Genomic DNA, 20,388 nt, shown 5'->3' on the forward strand with positions numbered 1-20,388 from the left:
GCAGTATAGAAGCAGAGAGACCAGAAAGAAAGCTGTTACAGGAAGAATTGTATCATATTCTCTGAAAATGGAGTTGGAAAAAGTGCTTATTATTTCTTTTTGTATATTTTGTATATTCTCTTTAAGTTCTTTAAAAGATAATAATATCAGTAGGTTTTACAAATGAATTTTAATGTATCTGTCCATTGGAAAAAATTTAACTATTAATGACCAACTCTTTTCTTTTGAATAATCACTAGATTGCTTTTCAAATTCTTAATACTTAACACACTCCTACCTGAAATCAATGAGTGAAGGGGAATGGAGGGCTTTAACACAAGCTCTACCACAAATTTGAGATAGCGACCTGAGTTAAATTCCTTGACTTTTCTGGATCTCAAGCTTCATCTAAAGAATGGTAAGTAGGAGTAATTACAACAGCTACAACAGATATCTCAAACAATAATAAGGTTATATGAGTGATAAAGGAACTGCATTAAGTATAAAATATTATCAGGTATTATTAAAGATGACTGAGCCTTTATTTAAATAATTACCCTTACAAAACCCACCTACCACCTAGAAAGCCATGGAAAGAACTGCTGGTGCTGGGTTTCTTTGGTTCTGTGTATGAATTCCTATACCCTAAGTGTCAACAAAGGAATCTCATGTGGGTATAAACATGGATCACAGCTTAGGTAATCAGGGCTCAAGAAGATCCTCCATTACTACAGAAAAATTCTGTTTCAGTTCATCTGCATATTATATTTTGCTTAAATTAAAAAAAATTTATATCATTTTTATTTGTTCAAAAAAAGAAAAATTTATTTGTCTCAGCATCAACTAACAGTTATTAGTTGATAACCATTTAAAAATATTATCTAGACTAGGGGTTGGCAAACCTTTTTCATAAAGAATTAGATAATAAATGTTTTGGACTCTATGGGCATATAGTCTCTGCTCAGATACTCAATCCTACCACTGTAATGTGAAAGCATCCATAAACAAAATATTAAAAAAATGAGTGTGGCTATGTTCCAATAAAACTTTATTTATAGACAATAAAATCTGAATTTCATATAATTTTCATGTGTCACAGAATACCATTCTTCTTTTGATTTTTTTTCAACAGCTGAAAAATGCAAACACCATTCTTAGCATGTTGTCGATACAACAGGTAGTAGGCAGGATTTGACCCATAGGCCATAGTTTGCTGAGGCCTAATTTGGTTCCAAATAATTATTACTTAAAATATAGCTCTTTGTATTTTCAATTATTTATTTAAAATAATTTTTGTTACCCTTTTCAAATGAAAACATATTATTCTTCGAATCAAAATTTATAATTTCCAACAAGTATGACTTATTAAAAAAATTAAGAATTAAAAAAAAATATTTAGGGCTTCCCTGGTGGCGCAGTGGTTGAGTCCGCCTGCCAATGCAGGGGACACAGGTTCGTGCCCCGGTCCGGGAAGATCCACATGCCGCGGAGTGGCTAGGCCCGTTAGCCATGGCCACTGAGCCTGCGCATCCAGAGCCTGTGCTCCGCAACGGGAGAGGCCACAACAGTGAGAGGCCCCCATACCACAAAAAAAAAAAAAAAAATTTACATCATCTTTTATCTATTAAGTTAGAGAGAAAAACAGGACATTTATACACAAATATGTTTAACTTTACATACCACTGATGCTCCTCTGCCAGTCTGTGTACTACCAAGCCATGGCATGTTAATTGGAGTACCAGGATTGCTATGTGTGTATGGGGTTGTACCCTGCACAGCTGTTAAATCATCACGAGCATGTATAACCAAGAAATCTTCTGACCTACAAAGGAATATCAGCCAGAATGAAAGCAACCCATCAGTTCTTCATTTCTTCTGTTATACCTGAAAGCTCTAACATATGACTTTGTATTTCCCTTTAAAATTAATTTTCTTCAGCTCTGAACTCTCAACTTACAGACAATAATTTCGTACGTGAACAATTTCAGATCCCTTCACCTATTCTCTTCTAACCCTCGATTCCCTTCTTTAAAGCTCCAGCCACCCCTTCTTTACTCTTTAGCGTATCAATTTCCACTTTGCTTACAATCTAGGACTATTCCTTTAAAAAATCATTTGAAAGGTATAGTTCTGTGGATTTCATTATTTGTACTGCAATGTCACCAAATAAAAACAAAGTATAAGGGTACCCTTTGGTTTCCATTTCTATATCATCATCTACCCAAGTATAGATCTGTGTAGCCAGAATTCCAGAAACATCTAGTTCTTGAACATCATGGCTTGAAGCAATTGCTATGCAGTTTCTATTCGCCTGAAAAATAAATCATACAGTACTTTTTAAATAAAAATGCGTAACATGTATATGCGCTACTTTTGAAAATGGAGACTACAAAACAGCCTCTAGAAATGATAACTTTAAGGTATAGAATAAATAGTATTTTCACAAATATTTTAAATTAATTTTAATAAATAACTTTGAGTGAAATAATCATCAGCTTGAGCTTGGAGATATGTTTATATTCTAAGAATTCCAGAGCATTCAACAGAAAGTCAGCTATAAATGGAAATGCACATGCCACTTCATTTCTTCTCCCAGCACTGTCTCTCTAGTCTACTAGAATGGTACAATCTCCTTAAGGTTTGCACAGTTCAGAAATGTGGAGTGAGATGTTGAACAATATAGGGGCCCTGGGAGGTAAGGAAAGGTAAGGGAGATAAGGAACTCCAAACTAAAGAAATAATGGTGAATTATTCAAATAAGATGGTATCACTTTCACCTAAAGCCTTTCAATCTTAGGCAAGACAAACAGAATTTGGGAAAGGGTCACAAAGAAGAGGTGAAGAAGAGTGAAGGAAGTATGTCAGAAAAAATCATAAATGAAAAGTTGGTCAGACTAAATGATAGAAAATTTTAAACATCTACAAATTTAAAACATGTATCTCTAAAACAGAAAATGAAAAGATATTGACAGCAAAAAGAAAACAGGATTAGTATTTCCATTATGTAAAATGCTAAATACAAACTAATAAGAAAAAACTGAGACCCCAGAGATATGTGGGAAAAGGATATTAACTAGACTGTTGGAAGGTAATTCTCCATGGGACTCTCCACTTTTGTATGTCTTGTGAGTTAGTCAATGACTGCCTTTGTTTCATGGTGTTATTGCCAGGATGTCTATACAGCTATAGTCTCTCCCTCCAGATCAAAAGGCAGATAAGCTTAATGTACATTAGAAAAGATTTGGGTATCATTGGCCTTCTTGCTGTCCCTTTGTGGGAACTGTACCTCAGGGAACCAGAGCAAAAATGCTAACATTCTAGTTTTTGCTATTAGTAATAAACTGTCCTTTGTCTCTGGTCTTGTGTCTTCTAACAGTATCCATTAAACTGTGAAAGTTAACTTGTTCCATTGAATGCAGGGGAAAATCTCAGATCATTCTTGACACAGATAATTCACAACTAAACAAATGGGGAAAAGTTCAATCTCATCAGCATTTTAAATTACTGCAATTTAAAGCAAAGGATATTTCTTAGCTACAAATTTAACAAAGATGTAAAAACAATATATTTGAAGAAATAAAAATTAAACAAGTACACTCTTACAGAGTCAACAGGAGACTTTGTATATGACTGTTCATTACTATTTACTTATATAATATATCCAAGTAAGAGAAAAAAGCTAGTCTGTTTTATAGCACAAAATATTAAAACCTTATTTTCTTCAGGGGAAGGAAGTGACTTGTTGAGTGTAAATAATAATTTTATATTTGTATTGTGTAATATGTATATATCATATTATATAGATACTACATCATGAGAACTGCCTGGCTAAGGGGCGAATCCCAAACTTGCCTGCTATGAACAGAACTAGTCACTGTTAGGGAGAGTCTATGAGGAATATGAGATGAAGAACACAGGTAAAGATGAGGACAGAATGACAAAGGATCTATCTCGGTGAAATCAAAGAAAAGACAGGCATAGGGAATTCCCCAGTGGTCCAGTGGGTAAGACTCTGCGCTTTCACTGCTGAGGGTGTGGGTTCAATCCCTGGTCAGGGAACTAAGATCCCACAAGCCGCACGGTGAGGGCAAAAAAAAAGACAGACATAGCATAGGAAGATGAAGAATCAACTAGAAGTCCCTATACATTTTGCAGTAAGGCAATTAGGGAAGATAGGAGGGGAAAATGACTAAGATAAATTTCAACCTTGGACCACTGTACCGAAGGCTACCTCTTCTGTAAGTAGCTTATAGACACCTCTAAGGAGGATATTGAGTAAGAAAGCTAAGGAATACAAAGAAAACACTCTAGTTGGGCAGCTATTATAGCTGAAAGTCAAAGAGGGAGAATTTCTGTGAGTCACATATAAGCTTAATTTTGATCTATACGAAGAATCACATTCAACATATTCATATAAAGAAAACAGGAAACATTTTCTTTGGATTAGCTGCATGTGTTGTATAAATTCTAAAGGCAGGGGGACTTCCCTGACGGTCCAGTGGTTAATATTCTGTGCTTCCACTGCAAGGGGCATGGGTTCGATCCCTGGTCGGGGAACTAAGATCCCGCATGCCAAAAAATAAAAATAAAATAAAATAAATAAATTCTAAAGGCAACTGCATATATAAATACTTGAGACCTCTCTCTGTGTAGTAATAAAACATTTTATCTGCTATATATCCAAGATCAAATAAATTATCAAACAATATAATCATTTTATAAAATAAAAAATGTATTCACATTGCAATTTAAGGAGTAGAAAGTAGCTCTGGGAAAGGGAAACACTGCTACTGAATAAACTGACAGAACAGGAGACATTCTCCAACTATGAATACTTAATCAAAGAAAAGAAAAATGTCTATGTACTTACTTTATTAACAGCAAAGGCAGTAATTATATCAGATTCCTTATGAATAATTCTTGCTTTACCTCCAGGATATCCCGAATCTGCTTCTATCTAAATGGAGGGAAAGAAAATACAAAAATACAGTGATTTTAGTAAATGAAAAAACATAATATATGTCAGTCTTTCATTTAATACTTGCATAAATTAAGAAACTTTTCAGGTATTTCAAATCCAAAGGTACTATTTTACATGTTACTTATTTCTAAAACAAAATTTGGCAAGAGGAATTTACATCTTTTCAAATTTGCTTTTTCATATATAAAAAGATCATTGATATACAACTTCATTAACTGCTTATGTTCTTAAGCTGCAATAAGTTAACTTTAAGACATTCTAATTATTAACGTTAAGATAAGTTTACCGCGTTTCGTAGTATTATAATCCTTTGATATTTTAAATATTTTAATATTAAAAGGTCAGAAGGTAAATATCTTAGGTTTTGCAGACCAGTAAAGAATTATGTTGCATATTCTTTTTTAAAACAACCTTTCAAAAATATAAAAACCATTCTTAGCTCATGGCCTACAGAAGAACAAGTAGGACACAGCCAGCTGAATATATTTTACTGACTCTTTATCTAAAATAACTTTTAATTTATTAAAGGACTCTGAAATCCGGAAAGGCATAGTAATTTGCCCAAGTCAGTAATCATTTTAATAGCTGAATAAACCATAATTCAATATACTTTGGACAAGGGAAATATTATTTGACCTTTTGCTTACCCCACAGAAGGTATATACACCTTTCAACTCAGAAGAGAGTACTGTATAAAATCAACATTTACTAAAATAAACAGAGGTAAAATGAAGAGGCAATTGTTAAGAGTTGGAGATGTTACTTAATGTACTATTTTGTTTCATTTTATTTTATCCTAACCTTCAAACTTTAAAATGAATTATTATAAATTGTTTCACAACTCATTGTGCAGTGCAAAAGTTATTAATTTGAAATCAGAAAACAAATTTACTTCCTGGAAAATTTAGATAAAATATCACCAATCCCCATCCATTGTTTGACCACAGAACTGAGTAGGGTGAGCAGTATTTTTAAAAATGGCAACTAAGATGACAGTTCATTTGCAAAGTTGAAAGAGACATAATCAAACCAAAATAACCATATGCAATCAAAACTCATAGTCACTGGATGTAAAGATGTCAAATATACTCTAATCTTAAATGCAACTGGATAACAAACATGAAAGAATTTCACTGCTCGTACCAGCATTTAGGTTGATTTGAGAAGTCAACTTCTTTTCTAAATAAAGTTTTAGTTCTGGTTGAGGTCCATCATCCAGTAAGAATGTCTAAGTCAAATTCTGTAATTTCATGACCAAAATCCCAACTTAACCACCTATCTGCCTGGTATCTAAAGTACACTAAGGGTCCACTACTGGGTGTTGAAGAAATTGGAAATAAAGACAAATGATATTTCCATGGAATAGAGGGATATGCTATTTGCTGGTAATGAATGGGTGGGTGGAAAATTTCAGTTTCACCGGCAGCACTTCTTCAAACTTTACACTCACAGAGAGGAAAGCATGAACTTCATAAACGCTTCTTCAGTGTGGGAATACATTCCTGTCCTTTCATTATCTAGATTTACTAAAACATTGTTTCTCAATAGTGCGGTCCCAAGAAGATCTGTGTGAGAATCAATTAAAGGGGGTGGGGTGGGGTAGAAGGAATGGTGTTTGGCATCAAGAGTTTATGCATATTCAATTTTGAAAACAATCGTAAGTTGTAGGAGATGAATTTGGAGAAGTAGGCACAGTTTAGCTTGCATGGGGCCTTAAAAGCCATAATAAAGAATTCAGGTTTTATTTTAAGGTTAGAAAACCATTGGAGGGTTTTGATAATTCTGGATGTTGTGGGACAAAACATAAGGGGTGTGAGACTGGCTGCCAGGAAACTAGTTAAGAGGCAACTACAGTAGCTGAAGTAAGAGGCAGTGGTGTATTTGATTAGAGGAGTAGGAATGGTGGTACTGATTAAGTGGTTAGCATTAGGATAAATTTTGCCAATGGGCTGAGACTACAGTAGTGAGTAAAAGAGAGGAAGCAAGGGTGACTCCCAGTTTTCAGACCGTTCTCAAAAAATGATACTGAGACAAAAGTGAAGGAAAGAATAGGTTTAGGTTGGGATTAGGGGAAGACAGAAAATTCTATGTTTTGACATTGAGGGGGAGGTAACTAATAGATTATATATGCAAGTCTGGACTTCATGAAATGAGCAGGGCTGGAGAGAATTAAGAATTATAATTTGTATGGAAACACAAAAGACACTGAATAGCCAAAGCAATCTTGAGAATGAAAAACAGAGCTGGAGGAATCAGGCTCCCTGACTTCAGACTATACTACAAAGCTACAGTAATCAAGACACTATGGTACTGGCACAAAAACAGAAATATAGATCAATGGAACAGGATAGAAAGCCCAGAGATAAACCGACACACATATGGTCACCTTATCTGTGATAAAGGAGGCAGGAATGTACAGTGGAGAAAGGACAGCCTCTTCAATAAGTGGTGCTGGGAAAACTGGACAGGTACCTGTAAAAGTATGAGATTAGATCACTCCCTAACACCATACACAAAAATAAGCTCAAAATGGATTAAAGACCTAAATGTAAGGTCAGAATCTATCAAACTCTTAGAGGAAAACATAGGCAGAACACTCTATGACATAAATCACAGCAAGATCCTTATTGACCCACCTCCTAGAGAAATGGAAATAAAAATAAACAAATGGGACCTAATGAAACTTCAAAGCTTTTGCACAGCAAAGGAAACCACAAACAAGACCAAAAGACAACCCTCAGAATGGGAGAAAATATTTGCAAATGAAGCAACTGATAAAGGATTAATCTCCAAAATATACAAGAAGCTCATGCAGCTCAATAACAAAAAAACAAACAACCCAATCCAAAAATGGGCAGAAGACCTAAATAGACATTTCTCCAAAGAAGATATACAGACTGTCAACAAACACATGAAAGAATGCTCAACATCATTAATCATTAGAGAAATACAAATCAAAACTACAATGAGATATCATCTCACACCAGTCAGAATGGCCATCATCAAAAAATCTAGAAACAATAAATGCTGGAGAGGGTGTGGAGAAAAGGGAACACTCTTGCACTGCTGGTGGGAATGTGAATTGGTATAGCCATTATGGAGAACAGTATGGAGGTTCCTTAAAAAACTACAAATAGAACTACCATATGACCCAGCAATCCCACTACTGGGCATATACCCTGAGAAAACCATAATTCAAAAAGAGTCATGTACCAAAATGTTCATTGCAGCTCTACTTACAATAGCCAGGAGATGGAAACAACCTAAGTGTCCATCGACAGATGAATGGATAAAGAAGATATGGCACATATATACAATGGAATATTACTCAGCCATTAAAAGAAATGAAATTGAGCTATTTGTAATGAGGTGGATGGACCTAGAGTCTGTCATACACAGTGAAGTAAGTCAGAAAGAGAAAGACAAATACCGTATGCTAACACATATATATGGAATCTAAAACAAACAAACAGAAAATCGTCATGAAGAACCTAGGGGCAAGATGGGAATAAAGACGCAGACCTACTAGAAAATGGACTTGAGGATACGGGGAGGGGTAAGGGTAAGCTGGCACAAAGTGAGAGAGTGGCATGGACATCTATACACTACCAAATGTAAAACAGATAGCTAGTGGGAAGCAGCCACATAGCACAGGGAGATCAGCTCAGTGCTCTGTGGCCGCCTGGGGGGTGTGATGGGGAGGGTGGGAGGGAGGGAGACACAGGAGGGGGGAGATGTTGGGATATGTGTGTGTTTATAGCTGATTCACTTTGTTGTAAGGCAGAAACTAACACACCATTGTAGAGCAATTATACTTCAATAAAGATGTTAAAAAAAATCACAATGAATATGGTCTTAAAGGTCATCTTAATATAAGGTTTCAAGTCATGCTTATAAAATGTGATTGGGCTGGATAAATGAGGGAAAAAAACCCAAATATGAATGCTAAAAGAGTTTTTATGAGATTAAACAGATAAAAAAAAGTAAACAGGACAATTGTGGTTGACATGTATACACTGATGTGTATAAAACTGATGACTAATAAGAACCTGCTGTAAAAAAACTAAAATAAAATTCAAAAAAAAAAAAAAGTAAAGAATTATCATATGATCCAGCAATTCCACTTCAAGGTAAATACACAAAGAACTGAAAGCAGAGACTGGAATAGATATTTGTATACCAATGTTCACAGCAGTACTACCCACAATAGTCAAAAGACTGATACAACCCAAATGTCCATTAATAGCTGAATGGATAAACGAAATGCTATATATACATAATGGAATATTATTTAACCTTGAAAAGAAAGGAAATTCTGAAACATGCTACGAAATGGATGAACCTTGAAGATGTTATACTAAATGAAATAAGCCAGTCACAAAAGTACAAATATTGTACGATTCCACTTATATAGGTATCTAGGGAAGTAAAATTCATAGACAGAACGTAAAATGGTAATTGGCAGGGGCTGGGGGGAGGAGTGGCAGAAATGGAGAACTACTGTTTAATGGGTAAAGAGTTTCAGTTTAGGGAGATGAAGAAGTTCTGGGGACGGATGGTAGTGATGGTTGCAAAACCATGTGAATGTACTTAATGTCACTGAACTGTATACTCAAAATGATTAAACTGATAAATTTTATATATATATTTTACCAAAATTTTTAAAAAAGGAAATCTTATGTGGAAACTGATCTGAATAGTGTCTGGGTTCCACAAAGCTTCCCTTAGGAGTGAAGAAGGGAATAGTACTAACAGACTAAATCCAGGATTCTACTATTTCAATTAAAGCAACAGCATGTTTAAAACTATCAACTCTCATTTAGTAAATAAGACTTCAAGGGTGGAATGAGCTCGGTGTCACAGAACAGGTCTATAGAAAAGCTGTACTCCAGGTCTCATTAGTTGTTTTCAGTTACTAAGACTTTCTACAATATAAAGCTGTATGCCTGGAGTACTTCAGCACTACTCTAATGATATAATAAAACAAACATGAAGATGAGATCTAAAGACTATCAAAGGCATACTAGAAAGAAATGGGAAGCAGTCAGATGAATATAAAATGACACCAATACCCAAAATATTAGGGACTATAAATATTAAGAAATAATTTTGTTTTCAAGATTATAGCAGAGAAATGAGAGGTAATAACACCACAGATTCTACTGTGTATTAAAAGGATAAGGGAATATTATGCATAACTTTACATCAATAAATATGACAACGGAAATGAAGCAGATAAATTTCTTGAAAGGTATGGACTACCAAAAGCTCACTCAAGAAGAAACTGAAAACCTGAACTGCTCTATATCTGTTAAAGAAAGAAACTGAAGTTGTAGATTTAAAAACTCCAGGCCCAGAAAATTTCTCTGGTGAATTCTACCAAACACTTAAAGAAGAAATAATACTGATTCTACACAAATTCTTCCAAACAATTAAAAAGGAGAGAACATTTTCCAACTCACTCTGTGAGGCCAGCATTTGTTAAAACACACACACACACACACACACACACGAAAAAAAACAAAGATAAAACAAAAAACCCAAAAACATTAAAAGAAACTAAAAACCAGTATCTTTCATAAACATAGGTACAAAAATTCTTAACAAAAATTTTAACAGATCAAATCTAATAATATATTAAAAATATACCACATCATGACCATATGGTTCTTACCCTGGGAATGCAAACTTGATTTAACATCAAACAAAGCCATCAATCTACTTAGCCATATTAAACAGACTCAAAGCAGAAAAACCATATGATCATCTCAACAGGAGAAAAAAAAAAAGCATTTGACAAATTCCAACATCCATGCCTGATTAAAAACTCTCAACAACCTGAAGAAAGAAAGAAACTTCTTCAGTCTTATGAAGGGCCTCTAAAAAAACCTTACAGATAACATCATACTTGATGACAAAAGACTGCATGCTTCCTCCCCAAGATCAGGAACAAGATAAAAATGTCTGTTTTCACCATTTTTATTCAATACTAGACTGGTAGTTCTAGTTAGTGCAGTAAGATAGTAGGGTATTAGCATAAAGATAAACAAATAGATCAATGGTCCAAAATAGAGTCCAGAAATAAACTTCCAGATATATGTCAACTGACTTTTTAAGAGAGAAAAGCAATGCAGTGGAGGAAAGGATAATCAAAGTGGTGGGACAACTGATACACAGATTTAAAAAAAAAAGTAACTACAATACATACTTCACACCGTATTAAAAAATTAACTGAAACTGGGTCATAGGTCTAACCATGACTATAAAACATCAACAAAGCAGGAGAAAATCTTTGTGACGTTAGGTTAGGCAAAATTCTTATAGAAAGAAAATCCATACACAGAACAAATTTTGATGAGCTCCAATGTATCAATTAAGAACTTCTGGGGCTTCCCTGGTGGTGCAGTGGTTGAGAGTCCGCCTGCCGATGCAGGGGACACGGGTTCGTGTCCTAGTCCGGGAGGATTCCCACATGCCGCGGAGCGGCTGGGCCCATGAGCCATGGCCGCTGAGCCTGCGCGTCCGGAGCCTGAGCTCCGCAACAGGAGAGGCCACAACAGCGAGAGGCCCGCGTACCGCAAAAAAAAAAAGAAAGAAAATGAACGTCTGCAGTTTAAAAGAACTTGTAAAGAGAATGAAAAGACAAGAAATCATCTAAGAGGAAATATTTTAAAATCACATATCTAATTTGTATTTAAAATACATAAGGAACTGTTGAAACTCAACTAAGCAAACATACAACCCTATAAAAACAGACACAACATCTGAAAAGACACTTCAACCAAAAAGTTACACAAATGGCAAATAAGCACATGATTAAGATGCTTAATGCAAATTAAATCCATAACAAACTACCAGTACACATCTACTAGAATGGCTAAAATAAAAAGGCTGACCATACTAAGTGTTGGTGAGAATGTTAAGCAACTGATTTCATATACTGTCACTGAGAATGTAAAATGGTACAATGGAAAATACTTAAGCAGTTCCTTAAAAAGTTAACCATACACCTACACTATGATTCAGTCGTTCCATTCCCAGGCATCTACACAAGAGAAATGAAAGCATATGCCCATACAAAGAAACCTGTGCATGAATATGATAAGTAGTCTTATTTGAAATAGCCCCAAAATGGTAACAGCTCTAGTGTTCATCAACAGGTAAATGGACAAACAAACTGTGGTATAGCCATAAAATGAATATAATTCAGTGATAAAAATGAATGAACTACTGAAATAAACAATATGGAAGAATTTCAAAATAATTATGCTAAGAGAAAGGACACAGAGAAAAAAAGACATATTGTATGATTCTATTTACATAAAATTCAAGAAAATGCAAACTAATCAGTAATGTCAGGAAGCAAATTGGTAGTTGTCTGAGAGAAACAGGGCAAAGTTAGGAAGGGAGAAGCAAGGAAGGAATTAAAGTTTTGAGGTTGATGGATATATTCATTATCTTGATTGTGATGATGGCTTCACCAATGTATACATATGTCAAAGTTGACCAAACTCTACACTTTAATAAATATGTGCAGTTACTTTAAGTCAGGTATACCTAACAAACCTGTTTAAAATAAAACTGTAGCAGATGGCTTGGAAAATTCTGGCCAAAAATTGTTATGATGTTAACCAAACAGAATGACTGCCTTTTGATGTAGTGTGATGACTACAGAAATACAACATTCTGATTATTAACATTTTATAAAATCTGTCAAAAGAAAAGTCTTAGGATAAGAATTCATGCTAATGTATAGACTATAATAATTAATGAGTACCCAGGCAAAGAATATTGTTAACTGATTAAAAGTCTGAATTACGTTCCCTCAAAACTTCTGAAGGCCATTAGAAATTTCCAAAGTTAAGTATGGACGGCATATATTTACTTTGCCAAAGTTTTAGTTACAATATACACTTTATATCAAATCAGTCTTTTTAAATTAATTGCATAGAATCCTTTGGGAAAGAAAAAGAAGTGGAAATTAGTAGCCTTAAAAAAAATATTTTGAAAAATCATTCCCCTAAAAATTACTCTGTTGAGATTGTCTTAAAATAAGAATATGAAACATATAAATTAAATACCAACCTACTAAAAGTTGTATTTGAATGTCTGATCACAGAACATCTGGGAGTTATTTTATGATTGTACAAATTCTCATCCTTTCTGCTCTTATTCTCAAGTACTCTGAGTACTTACTATGCATAAGGCAATGTGCTATATGCTACTGATACCAGTAAAACAAAGGCTACATAATAGTATTTGATATATTTCAAGTAATTTACATCATAGGAGAGAATTTTATCTTCAAAAGTGATACTTGCAGAAACAGAACAATACTACTATACTTCTATAATACCTACTGTAATTACATTTTATTAAGAACCTTAGTTTTATTTACTCAGAAAAATCTGCAGCCAAAACAGGATACATTCAACTCCCTTTAAAACTGCATTGTCTTAATAACAAAACAGAAACAATTTTTATGATTGCAATATTTAACTTGTTAAAAAAAGAATAATTTGAGGGAATAGTAATTTAATTGCATTAGAAACAAAGTCCAGTCCAAAACTAAAATGCAAACACTTTGTTTTTCTTGTTAAAGAATGCAATTTCTAATTTCAGTTGAATGATATTTTGTACCTTATTGATGTTTGGCTCCTCCATCATAGAATTTTTGATGGTTTCACAGCTGTCCTCTAATGACTTCATCAAGAAAGAATAACCACATGACAAAGAGTAAGGATGAGATGTAACATGCAAAATACTGGGGATATTTTTTTTAATTTTATTTTTAACTAAATTTACTAAAAAACAACACTGGACTGAGTTATTTTTTTTTAATTTCATATATTTTAAAAGAAGCATGTGTGGGGATGCATGATTGGGGTTTGGGGAAAACTTAATCCGTCGGAACTCCTTAACTATCACTATAAATTTTATTCTATTTCTTAAGAAATTTTTACCCACTTAACTCATCTGAAACGTTGACATTAAAGCAAGATTGAGCCCAAAGTACTTTATACTACAAATTTCAGAGCTACTAGTGCCAGAGTACTATCAACTGAAAATTAAAGTAAAATTGCTCTCTTACACACTATTAAGTCTTGTCTCCATTATGATACCTCATTCCTCAAGGAAGACCTCCTGATTAGAAAATTTTTGATTCCTAGGTTTCTAATTCTCTCCTTCTCTTGATTTAGCCAGAAACAGTCAATAAAATGCTTGGAGACACATATCATTTTTAAAAGGGGATATTAGCACTTGTTAAAGAAAGAGATGGTTCACGATCTTTAGTTCTCAGAAAATGGAAAAAAAAAAAACAGAAAAAGGAATTGGGGATAAAAATGACAGCTGCCAAGCATTTTTGTTGTTGTTGGTTATGATTCAGATAGTCTATTTGCAGCTATCTATACTTTACTTCCAAATAAGCACAAACAGGAAAGAACTTCTATTTTAAAAATGCATGTGCCAGCAAACTACATTATATACGAAAAGAAAAGAACTGAGGATACACCAGGATTTTAATGTCAGATGAAGAAAATTTCATTTCCAAACATGTAAAGGAATAAATAAAACAGCACTCTCAAAATACTCTCCAACATCTCCCACTGAAAATTCAAGGCCTGTCACACATCTGTTAATATTTCCTAACCATCTGAAAAGTCAGGGACTTGGGCTCAACTATTTAAGTATAATCATCATTTTATAAAGCAGAGAGATGGAAGGTAATTTTGTTAATACCACAAAAAGGCTAGTCAACTTTCCAGTAAAGATTAAATAACTTTGTACCAACTCTATAAAGTTAATATTTTATTTAATTCCATCTAATCTATGTTTTACTACATAAAATTTTTCTTTTCATATTTCCTTTATCAAAATGTCACTATCATCAAGAATAAAACAACAAAGTAGTAACAAATAATTTCTAATAACTACCATTAATCACGCCAGGTTTTATATAAGTTAAGTTCTGCTAATCAAAGTACTGTAAGGTATATCATATTCATTTTAGAGATTTAAAAAAACTAAAATCGGAGAAAATATTTAGCTTAATGATAGCTATAAAACATTCAGTGCAACATTCATATTCATGCTTCTGATTAAAATAATTACAATACAAAAATAACTAAAATTTTCTTAAGATATCATGAAACTCGTAAGAAAACTAAGAATAAAACAGCAGAGGAATTTAACAGGAATAGTTGTACTCATTTATCCATTATCCCTCCATATGCATTCTGGCTTGGTTATGCTCCTCTATTTCCTTAATGACTCTATTTCCTGATTCAACTAGACAATCCAGTGGTAAACTAGTTTTCTGTTTTGTTTGTTTTGAGAATGATTTCATTTCCCAAATGCACTAAATATATCAGCAGTGGAGAAATGTTTTTATCTTCATAACTATATTAATCAAATACGGCAACGGTTTTTAAAAAATGATTTTGTACTTGAAATTACTATGCCATATTTGCATGTTCATATTACACGGCACATCAAAGAAATCAAAGAAGTAATAACAAGCAGAGTAAACATGCCATTTATACAGAATGCAGCAGTGCTTCATATACCATTATCAGGATGCTTTAACTTGTAATAAATTATTTTAGGCAAAGGTATATTTAAAATAAGAAACATTACCTCAGCAGTAAACATATTATAGTTACTCTGACACTCTTATCTAGCACATTCATTTTTTTTTAGCACATTCATTTTTAATTTTATTTATCAAAAAAATTTCTTAAACTGTTTTAAAGGGAATTCATATACTAAATATTTAAGATATATCTGACATAAGGTTAAAAAGAAATACATTAATTTGTATTATATCTAATTGTATCTATTGTTTGCCTAGATTTCAATGTTATACTAAGGTACACATGTCAGAAGTCTTCTAAGTTATTAGCAAGAACACTATATATTTTGTTTCCTGACTTGGCTATTCAAATATATTTACACAATCAGGCAAATAGTAAATAATAACACATGCAGTTGCCTCTTACAAATTAGTTCTTAAACTGAGAGACAATGAGATATATGTAATTTTCCTTTTTCAATAAGGTTAGATGCCATCTTGCTTTTTGCTAACTTGTCTATTAAGAAGCTGTTCTATTTCCTTATTTTTCCAACTGAAATATCTTCCTTTTCTCCTCCCACTTCAACAACTGCAAAGCTTGCTTTTAGATTAGTTCAGTGCTTCTCAAAGTGTGATCCACAAACCAGCCGCCAGTCTTGAACTCTTTGTTACTGATCCATGAGAAGATAAGGAATTAACTGCATCACTAAGTCCACTGTTTAATTTATCCAAAACTTTTTAATAGCAAAACTATTTCAAAGAAAGAGGCAATATGTTAATTTATATTCCAGTACAGGTTCCCCATATCTTCAAACTGGACTTACTAGTAGCACTGAACTAAATGAGAAAAATAATCTTTATGATAATAACATCAAGGTATAATCAACCAATTACAGTATAATTATAAACTTATTTCAGTCTGCAAAATTTTACTAAGAAGTATAATCAATACAAAAAAGGGAAAATGTACATATTTGAAATGTTTGCAGTATACAAACCTAGTTTCAATGAAACTTATAAGATAAACTTTATCACATGAAAATGATGGGAAATTTCCACTTTGCCTCTTAAAATGGTAATCATGACAACTCAAAACCAGGAAACAAGACAAAAAATCTTAAGTCAAACAGTATCTTTTTGGGAAATAAAAGTCCCAAACACATCTGAATTAGTTACTTTAAATTAAATTGGTTAGGAAAATACTGACCCTCTCTTTTTCTATGTATTAACTACATAATACATGTTTATGACATAAACAATGAGTTTTTAAAAGTCTGTAAAATGCAACTTATTCTTTATAGTTAAAAATACAAAAGACTTTAATAATAAAATAGCAAACAAGTTTTAATTTATACAGACCTCATTTAGACACCTTTTCTTTGTGAATATATTTCTGATAAAGGTTTCTTGAATTTCTTCCTGCTTCACCAAGTACTGCCAAAGTCTCTTCACAGACAGTGACAGATGGTGTTTAGATCTACAGAGAGACAATATGTTTCATCATACACTTCAGAGATTTCTGGTTAATCTGACTATATTTCCTTGGTGCTATATGAATGTTTATAATAATAGATTAACTAGAATCAGACCACATCATCTAGGGTAGGAATCAGCAAACTTTTTCTTAAGAGATAGTAAATATTTCAGGCTTTGTGGGCTATATGGTCTCTCCCCCAACTACTTAACTTCACCACTGAAGTGGGAAAGCAACCATAGGTAATACTAAAATGAAAGGGTGTGGCTGTAATCCACAAAACTTTATTTACAATGCAGAAGGAGAGTGGATTTGGCCCCACAGGCTGCAGTTTGATGACCTTTAACCTAAGAACATAAGATCTAACAAAAGAGGTATGCTTCCTACAAAAGATCTAGAAGCAAAACTACTCAAAGTGTTGTTTGTGAACACATACTGGACCATGAACTGTGTTACTGATGTGCAGTGAGGTAAGAGCCCATGAAAGAATGTAAATCAACTATGTCACTAAGCCACTAAGTACACTGTTTAGTTCAGTTAACATTTTTTGTAGTAAGACTTTCTTAATGAAGCAAGCAATGAATTGATTTACCTCTTGGTGCAAATGCTTTATCTCCTCATGTACAGTAAAACAGTTTGCTAACTAGCTATTCCAAATAGGTCTGCTCCAACGTAGATGTCAGAAAACACTGGCCCATGGCTCAAATCCAGCCTACCTTTCATATTCAAAAATAAAGTTTATTGACATTACTATATTTAGAATAGATAAGCAACAAGGACCTACTGTATAGCACAGGGAACTTGTCTCAATACAATGTAATAGCCTAAATGGGAAAAGAATTCAAAAAAGAATGAATACTTACATGGGTATAACTGAATCACTTTCCTGTACACCTGTAACTAACACATCACTGTTAATCAACTACACTCCAATATAAAATAAATATTAAAATAAAGTTTATTGGATCATAGCCATGCCCATTCATTTACTGTCTATGGTTGCTTTTACTCTACAAATGGCAGAGTTGAATAGCTGCAAAAAGGATTGTAGGGCCAGTAAAGGCTAAAATATTTACTATATGAACCTTTGCAAGAAATGTTTGCTAACATCCGGACTACAAAATGCATCACACAAAGACACAGATATGAGCCTAGAACAGCAAATTAAATATGGAAGTACTAAAATATTTTTTCTTTAAATACCACCTGATGACATTCTGATTTAATAAAACTCATATTAGAACAGTATTCATATGAAACCCTACTTGAAAGGAGTGTTTGTAGGTTCCAGCAAAGCTTTGTGGCGGAGAATTGCAGGACCTGCAGACACACTCTCTTCAGAGGTATGACTTGCAATATAGTTTTGAGGTGGCCCCCCATGGATTTCAAGTCGTCGGAGAAGAACTTGTTCCCAACATTGAAGAGTTTTTAGAACGGCATGACAAAGTGGTGAACTAACTGGAAGCTCTATAAAGAGAAAATAAAATTGACCCACATTTATCTTCTGCAGTAAAATGCTATATTCAATGTAGAGAATAAGATATAAACACACATTTTGGCAGAGGCGATGCGAAAGAGAGGTGGGCACAGAAATCCAGAGGATTGAAAAGAATGTCATAAATCTGTATAGCATTTCAACATAATTAGTGGCCTAGGACAACAGAATAAAAGGGCAATCTAGGTCAAAATTACATCATACCTTTACTACTAGAACTTGGAATAACATTTGTGACTTGTGATTTAAGTAACTGCCATAGTGGTTAAGAATCCGCCTACCAATGCAGGGGACGTGGGTTTGAGCCTCGGTCCAGGAAGATCCCACATGCTGTGGAGCAACTAAGCCCGTGTGCCACAACTACTGAGCCTGCGCTCTAGAGCCTGTGAGCCCCAACTGCTGAGGCCCGTGCGCCTGGAGCCCATGCTCTGCAACAGGAGAAGCCACCGCAGTGAGAGGCCCGCTCACTGCAATGAAGAGTAGCCCCCGCTTACCGCAACTAGAGAAAGGCGGGCGCAGCAGCAAGGACCCAACACAGCCAAAAATAAATAAATTAAATAAATAAATAAATAACTGCTATAGCAATCTCTGCTTTTGACTTTAATTTCGCACAAAAAATGTACCTGAATATTATAAAAATATGTTTGGGAGGAAAATTAATTGCTTTAAGCCTTTGTATCAGCCCAATTTATGTACAGCACATAGCTAGACTTCTTTTGAAAAGTAAAATAATATACAAGGTAAAAAAAGTGAAATAATACTTATTACAAAAGTCAGCACTTTCCAGTTCTACACTTCCATACTCCTGAATCCTGATCCCCCTTTCAACTTTTAGCTATTTCTGCTGTTTACCTTCAAAAATCTAAATAATATGCTTATGATTTTTTTCTATTTTAGAAATGATCTACTGATTTACTACTATGAAATATGAGAATAAACTTCCCCTCTCTCCATCATTCCAATACAGTCCGTAATAATTTTTAGTTAGATTGATAATTTAGTGTCTACTTTGTTTTATATATATGTTAATAGAGATCACAGCTGAACTACTTGGTATACTATCATGCCCCTTTCTTTCCTGTACAACCTTTTTCTCCCTCAGAGTTAATAATTACTAAATTTTTGCTTTTGTTTAGTTTCCTACGTGTCTACAACTATTAAATCTTCAACACCTTGGCTAGAGCCATAAACACAGTCTCAATACAGTCAATCACATCAGCTTCAGATTCCCTGCTTTCTTGGACCCTGTCCTCCTAAAAGCACCTAACAATATGATAGACCCATAGGAACTTACTAAACGTTTTCTCCACTACTTGAAAAACAATACAAAATAAGTCAATCAAAAGCAATGGCAATATAAGTTTATGTTAAGCTATTTATTACCTGCGAGATCATGACCTGCAAAGGGATAGAAAGTCTTCAAATTGCTGAGCACCAACTGCACCATTGCCAAACGCATCAATGACCAACTAAAAATAAAGCAACAGTAGATCTGTTAAAAATTTACTTACGGATTGAGAAGACTACACACTCTTTATCCAACAATTCACTACCAGGAATCTACCCTGAAGATATACCTCCACAAAAACAAAACAATACATGCATGTAGTTACTCATGTCAGCATTATCTACAACAGCAAAAGAGTAGAAATTACCCATCAGAGTAATTGTAATGGTTGAATAACTAGCTCTGAATCATGGAATGTTTTAGGGTAGCCAAAAGGATGTTTAAATGTTAATATGGAGTGAACCCCAGCATGTATTAATAAATAAAAAGCAAGTTATAAACATTATATAGTATGCTACCTGCTACCTTCTGTGTAAGAAAGCAGCGGAAATAAATTTTACACACACACAGAGACACACACACACCCTTATTTTTGAAA

At 33.9% G+C, this 20,388-nt stretch overlaps 1 protein-coding gene across 4 annotated transcripts in view; it reads right to left on the reverse strand.

Moving 5' to 3' along the window:
* The window catches only part of DMXL1 (Dmx like 1), a 124,919-nt gene that overhangs the window by 24,712 nt on the left and 79,819 nt on the right, over positions 1–20,388 (reverse strand). For 3 of the 4 annotated variants that reach the window (XM_004267482.3, XM_049708506.1, XM_049708505.1), the window contains 7 exons: positions 19,886–19,971; positions 18,273–18,474; positions 16,893–17,010; positions 13,601–13,663; positions 4,850–4,936; positions 2,169–2,290; positions 1,660–1,801 (listed from right to left, as the gene is read on the reverse strand). In XM_004267482.3, coding sequence (XP_004267530.1) covers positions 1,660–1,801; positions 2,169–2,290; positions 4,850–4,936; positions 13,601–13,663; positions 16,893–17,010; positions 18,273–18,474; positions 19,886–19,971 — 820 coding nt within the window. The remainder of the gene's footprint in view (positions 1–1,659; positions 1,802–2,168; positions 2,291–4,849; positions 4,937–13,600; positions 13,664–16,892; positions 17,011–18,272; positions 18,475–19,885; positions 19,972–20,388) is intronic. The other variant, XM_004267483.4, reaches the window with a different exon arrangement.

This window comes from Orcinus orca, chromosome 3 (genome assembly GCF_937001465.1).
Source record: "Orcinus orca chromosome 3, mOrcOrc1.1, whole genome shotgun sequence".
In the NCBI taxonomy this organism is placed as follows: Eukaryota; Metazoa; Chordata; class Mammalia; order Artiodactyla; family Delphinidae; genus Orcinus; species Orcinus orca.